The 6,820-nt window shown below is 36.5% G+C and overlaps 1 protein-coding gene across 1 annotated transcript; it reads right to left on the bottom strand.

Annotated features, from left to right (window-relative positions):
- Nucleotides 1-1,101: 1,101 nt before the first annotated feature.
- On the bottom strand, nt 1,102-5,947 carry CCR6 (C-C motif chemokine receptor 6). The gene is made up of 3 exons (XM_040059850.1): nt 5,880-5,947; nt 2,819-2,891; nt 1,102-2,187 (listed from the first exon to the last, which is right to left on the bottom strand). Exons 2-3 carry the CDS (start codon nt 2,825-2,827, stop codon nt 1,102-1,104), a joined length of 1,095 nt encoding a protein of 364 aa, XP_039915784.1. The 5' UTR covers nt 2,828-2,891; nt 5,880-5,947.
- Between the last annotated feature and the right edge of the window lie 873 nt (nt 5,948-6,820).

Raw genomic sequence — 6,820 nt, 5'->3', positions numbered from 1 at the left:
ACAGTGGTAAAGCTCACTCAAAGAGCAGCAGTTCCACTGAGGATTTGCTGAAGAATCAAGGCTGGGTAAAACTGATTGCATTTATTATATATTATTATAAATATTCCTATATTCAAATACCGACTCAGTAAAAATTCTGGCTGAATTAAGTCAGATTCTGCTCTTTTTTTAGATGATAACTTCTAACTAATTTTTGAAACTATATTTATCCATATTTGAGCTGGTAAATACATTCTAAAGGAATCTTTGCTGGCAGTAGCTAAATACAAAGAAATGCTTCATATTTTGTCATTGATCACATTCCAACAAATAGTGTTGGAATTAATTGCAGTTTCATAAACATAGTTGCCTTTTAAAAAGTAGAGTGTGAATTTCAGCTAGAAAGAGACAACTCTTCGCAAAGAAATATTCATGAGATTATCAGCTTTGTTGGATTCCATCATCCAAATCCGGTGCCAAACAAAGAAAAGAAACTCTCAAGCAGAGCTTCACTCTGCTCAGAATAGCGCTGGGCGAAGGTTTACAAGACCAAGCACTGCAGCCCAGCTATGTCAGCAGTCCTGAGCCTCTTTTTTCATTTTGCATTTTGCATTCCTTGCCGTGCTTTGCTCAAAATGCCATCTCTTTGGGTTAGTATTGTCACAATGTGACTGGTCTGCAATATAAGCACAGTGGCAAACTACACTTGAGTAGGATTTCCAGGTAGAAGTAATTAACAGAAACAACATAAATGTAAGAAAGAGCGTAGACATAACCTTATTCATTTACTTATTATTTTGGGGATATTTCAGTGTTGAAGGACAGATGAGATGCAATTTTTCCTTGGACAGTGATGAGGGTTCCTCTGTAAACTTCACTTACTTTATAATTCCAAGAGAATGTACTTTAGAAGAGCATTAAGAGAAGTGAATAAGGCTTTAGTTTTACACAGGAAAGTATTACTCTTTTATCTTAATTAATTTCCTGAAAGGAGTTGTAGATCATTGTATCTCCTTTAGATGTGCAGAGAAGCTCAGATGACTTGTTGTCACATGCACAGTGGCATTGGTTTGTGTTGCTTGGTGAGAAGAGCCCTTCAGTACTAATGTAATTCAAATTGGATTATATAGTAAAAGATGATCCATTGTCAGTCAGAATTTCACTAGTCTGTCTTGAATGGTAAGTATCAGAGTTTGTCCTCGAACTACGTTTATTGTCCTTCTTGTCTCTCTTGCACAATAGGTCCTTCATTAGCTTCACAAAATAACTTCTGAACTTCACTCCAATAAATGCATAGAGCACGGGGTTTACACAACAGTGTAAAAATGCTATGGCTTCCGAGGTGTATTTTGCATAAGCCATTATCTTGTCACTGTCACAAGATTTGTCGATCTTACCCATGTTGACAGCTGTTATGAGAAGAACAATGTTATAAGGTACCTGGCAAATGAGGAAGACAACTACAATTAATACAATCACACGGATTGCTTTGTTTCTTTTGGAATTCTGAGCTTGTTGTAAGGATTTGACAATGAAAGTGTAGCAAAAAATCATGAATATGAAAGGTATAAAAAATCCAAATGCAACTTGTAGCCACAGCAGCAGTGATTTCAGCATTGTGCTTTCAGACATTCCGTCAAATCTGTGATCACAAATCTCTTTAGTTTCGTTGATGGAGAAGCTGTAACTTTCACTGTACAGAAAAGAGGAACTAGAGATTAAAATTGATGATATCCACACAGCCAAACAAATGAGATTACTATGTGCGAGAGCTCTTGCCCTGAGTTTAAAAGATTTTGTTGCCTGTACGATAGCAATGTACCGGTCCACGCTGATAAAGGCCAAAAGCAGCATGCCACAGCTGAAGTTGATTGCGTAGATACCTCTAGACATTTTGCAAATGAAATCACCAAAAATCCATTCATCAGCAGCGTAATTCACTGCCCACAGTGGAAGAGTGAGAACAAACAGTATGTCTGCTATGGCCATGTTGAAGAGGTACACATCAGTCATGGACTTGGTTCTTTTGTATAAAGCAAAGGTCATCACCACAAAGATGTTACCAAAGAGGCCGATGATACAAATCAATGAATATGCAACTGGCAGAAACGCTTTTGTGAAGTTCCTGACTTCCAACTTAGAACAAGGCGGCATGATTAGAGAAGCATAGTCTGAATAATAGGGGTAATCTGTGGAACGAGGGTCTGTCTGTAGGAAAGGAGAACACCAGTTAGCACACAGATGTTTGTCTTTAATCCCTGCATAGTAGAAACATGATAGGTAACTGACCACATATTCCAACTACAAATGCATTTAACAGTACAGACAAGGTTTGTAAGAATTATCTAAGAAATTTCATAAAATCATACTTAAAATACGAATGTGGAAATGATCCCAAAGGCCTTCATATTCAAGTGCATTACACAGAAAAAATAAGTCTGCTGTCACAGAAGGCTCTATAGTGTAAAAGCCTGAATTTGAATTAGGGGTCTATGTTTTTTTCACTATCACATAAGGCAAACAGGCCTTTCTAACATGTTATGAAATTCATACTAATGTAGCTTGACTAAATCAAGCCCAAAAATGATTACTTCTCTCTACTCAGCTAGACAGGCAATCTATGATAGCTAGCCTGAGACACATTTACCTGCACCACAAACACCAAACATGTAGTGAAAATAAACAGTGTGCTTTGACAGTGAACTCTGCTCTCAGACACATCTCTTCAGATTTTCATTCCTAAAATTACAGCGTTTGGATCTGCAGCCTCAAGGAACTGGGTCTTACAGAGTCACCGCTTTATCGATATACCAATATAGTTTATCAATTAGGTACTTACAAAATTCATTTTGGCAGTACACTTCTCAGAAAAATACGTTCAAAAGGACCTCAAAATACTTTCCCAAGTATTTCTGGGGAAAAAAAAAATAGATTAGATCAGGAAACCAGCACAAGAAGTGTGAACAAGTAGAAAAACAAAATTGCAAAAAAAACTTACTCAAAACAGACCATGTTAACTGGAGCATGCTAACAAATCACACATCTCTACAAAATGTGCTGTTGTAGAAAATGAATTGTTTTTCTCAGTATTATTGAGAACACAGACATATATTGAATGCTTATTCATAGGCTAATAAATGATATATGAGAATATTTGGCTGCTACTTCACATTGAATATGCACCACAACGAATTAGAATAAATTAAATTTTACTTTGAGAACTTCTGTATGACAATGGCAATCCATGTATTGAGGGAAATAGGGAAAAAATAAACAGCACTCCCTTGGTATACGTCATAACAGTAATGCAAGAATTGACATAATTTAAAAGCAACAGAATAACAGCTTCTTATAGCGCGAAGGATGCTACACAGTGTATGAACAGACTGAGCACTTTTGTATTTTCTTTGATCAGTGCACAGATTTTTCAGTGCCGTGTTCAGTGTGCAGTTCAGACAGTACCCTATGAAAAAAATTTTCTTTATCACAGTGATAACTAACTGTTTTACAAATGGGTCTTACTTAATTTGCACAACACCCTGTGCAAAGAAGTATTACTACCTCTATTTACAAGGGAGAATCTGAGTAATTAGAGCTAAATATCCACTTAAGATGTTCAGTTTGAGACACTATCCCCCTCAATATCACTTCCAAGAGTACTTAAAATGGTGAAGGACTTCAGCTGGGTAAAGGATTAAATTCACTGACTTTGCATCCAGGATCAGACTTCTGCAAATTAGATCACAGAGTCTAAAGTCACAGAAAAATAAAATGGGGAACTTGGCATTGGTGGCCACATGTGGGGAGCTGGGCTTAAATAACTTGTTCCACCTCACATAGGAGCTCATGGGCAGGAGATTTAATTCCTCTGCATTTCCTTGCATGAGTTTGGTCCTTCCCTTCTTTCCATTAGCTGCTCTGAGAACTGCACGTATCAGCAAGGCAGGAATTGCAGGGATGGGATGACATGAGGTCCCATATTTTTCAAAACTCTCAAGGGCAGTTTTGTCTAGAGTTTGTCTGCTTTTTCCAGTGGTGCTACTAATTGGGAAGAGCATATGGGTCAGCTTTAAGTCTACAAAAACAAAACCTTCCTGTTTGGGAATTACCTAATACTGAAAACAAGAGAGAGAGAATTTGTAAAAGTGGGGCAGATGAAATCCAGATATGATTGGAGAAACTGGGGGAGGGAAAGGACAGAACACTCTCCAAAAACATAATGAGGATGACTCATATGGGGATGCTGGCTCACTATAGAGGGCTGCAAGCTGGATTAAGACCTGAATTATATAATGTTGCTAAGGCATCACAGCTGGTCTGGATGCCCTTTAAACAAATCTTTAACTGTCTCTCCAGATTTGTCTGCTGGTTTTTCGAAACTGATTTTTAGAAGCTGCAGGAATATGACAGCCTGAAAGTGCTTGAACACCTTCTGAAGCAAATTTCCAACAACTTAAAGGTGTCTCTCAGAAGTGCAGAGATGTATAGGGCAAGCAGGCAAGTTATGCAGTTAACCTGAGGCTATGGTCTCCTAAACTAGAACACTGACAATTTTAGTCACTGCTGCTTTTAACACTTTCTGATCTCATCCAGCCACACACTCACAACCTTGCTTGGTGTTCCTTGTTACGTTTGCACTTGGCTGCAGCTACAGTAACTCTTCAATTGGGCAGAATTAAAGGCGTACCAGTCTAGGTTATTATTTTAGAAACTGTTGTTTTATTGTTGCAAGAAAAATACTATTCTAGGTATTCATGTCTTTTTAAGACCTACATGGTTAAATTAAAGAAAGAGAGTCTGATGGTATATCTTCTCTATAAAAGTCACTCTTCATTCCACTGAGACAAAGCCACTCTGGAATGTGAGCATAACAGAAAAAGGTGATTGGATGAGAGTGTTTAGAAGAAAGGGAGACATGGATATTTCCTACAGCCTTCAAAGAGGGCTAAGAAGGGAGATCTCTCCAAATTATCACTAAGAAAAGGCTCTTTAGTTCATAGAAGAGCTCAGCAGAGATCATATGGGGAACAACAACTATTCATCACAGGAGAGACGCATATTCTCCCTGATGATACAGGAATTCAAAAAGGCACCACCAGCCACACATTTATTTACAAAATTACTTCTACTGTCCAGCAGAAGCTTCCTGAGGATGGTTAGTAGGAGAGTTGTAGCGAAGGTCTCAAACTGAAATCAGAGTTGCAGAAATCAGATTTAGACCTAATTTAAATCTCTTGAGCTGACTTCCTTTTCTGAATTTGAAACAGCATTCACAGAGGTTATTGAAAAGATGCACGGGCTGCTGAGGAAGTTGAATTAGAACTCTTCTAAACACCGTTTCTTTTTTGATCTAAATCTTTCTAAGAGTGTTTCAGTAGGCACCTTTCTAATTTATAAGTGATATATTTACATCTTTATTTAGCATTAATGTATTAGATAAATATAAAAAATTTTTTTCATATATATATATATATGGTGGTGTGTCTTAACATTTGTTATGTACTACATATCGGTAGTACATGTCTGTGTATGTGCACTCAAAACCACCTATGTTCTGAATATTAAATATATGCCTCGAATTTTTGAGCTTAGTATATTTCCATTTAATCCACATCATCACATTGTTTTTCACTGTGAAAGCAGTGTGTGATTACTCAAACATAAGACTAAACCACACTCTTAAGAACAAATATACTATTTGAATTATACAAAAAACCCCACAATGAATAAAGACAGACCTGAGGAAAAAGACAGAATTCAATGAAGAAACAAAACCAGTCATTAAGTATTTTTAAGAACAGCCCACCCTTGTAAGTAGACTCTCATCTACATGTTCAGTTTAATACATTTGCCACACAGATATACAGATTACAGATTAACTGCTTTATTTCAGTACTTACCCAATTTGAAAATTGTCTGAAGGCCAGGCGAAAGAGGATGTGTGATTCTTTTAAAGTTTGTTTTGCCTGCCTCAAGCACATTTACCATCAGCCTCAACAAGATTATAGTCTAATTTAGAAAACAAGAAATAACAGCATTAGTTAAAGGTACAGAGTTAAATTGAAATAACCACTACTTCCTCCTCACAAGCAATAGCAATAACCCATTTTTTATGTAAAGGAAAATGTTGCTGTGCAGAAAATACACAAGCTGGAAGCAGATATTTTATTAATTTACTTATTAGCCTACCCATGTCATAATATTATTTTTAAAATATTCAAGCCAGAATGAGAATCATAATAAGCAGGGGGTTAATTGCCATTGTGCTCAAATCATGTCCTGAATAATGACCTGGTTTTGCAAAGGGTGCACTTAATGTCATGCAGAGGAGTAGTTTCAACATCAATTATTTAAATCAAGAAGACTGCTTAGAGTAAAACCGTGAAATGAGATAATAATTACCAAATTGATTAGCAGCTGGTTTAGAAGAACAAAAATAGTAATCTGTTATATGTCAAGATGCACACAACCCAAATGATTGTCCAGATCTGAAAAAAAAAAAAAAAAAAAAAAAAAAAAAAAAAAAAAAAAAAGTGTAAATGCAAGTAAATAAGTAAAATGTGGTTCTATTTGTCTGTTTGGTACAAGCATTTGTTATTCATGTTCATGCTGTTCAGGTCTGTTGCTAAAGCTAGCTAGAACTAGACATGGAATCATTTCATGATTCCTGAATTTTCACACTTAGAAATGTTTCTTTTCCAGACCTTGGTTCTGAACACAACTTAGATGTTTGCATTAGCAGAAAGGGAAAAAAAACCCAAAAACCTGGTAATCCCCCTTCTTTGAACTCCTTATCTATTTTTGGAATTCTTTGGCATCTCATTAGAGATGCCACATGACA

The sequence above is a fragment of the Hirundo rustica genome, chromosome 3, assembly GCF_015227805.2.
Source record: "Hirundo rustica isolate bHirRus1 chromosome 3, bHirRus1.pri.v3, whole genome shotgun sequence".
Taxonomy (NCBI): Eukaryota; Metazoa; Chordata; class Aves; order Passeriformes; family Hirundinidae; genus Hirundo; species Hirundo rustica.
The sequence above is the reverse complement of the archived record's forward strand: the minus strand, read 5'-3'. Positions and strand labels throughout refer to the sequence as shown.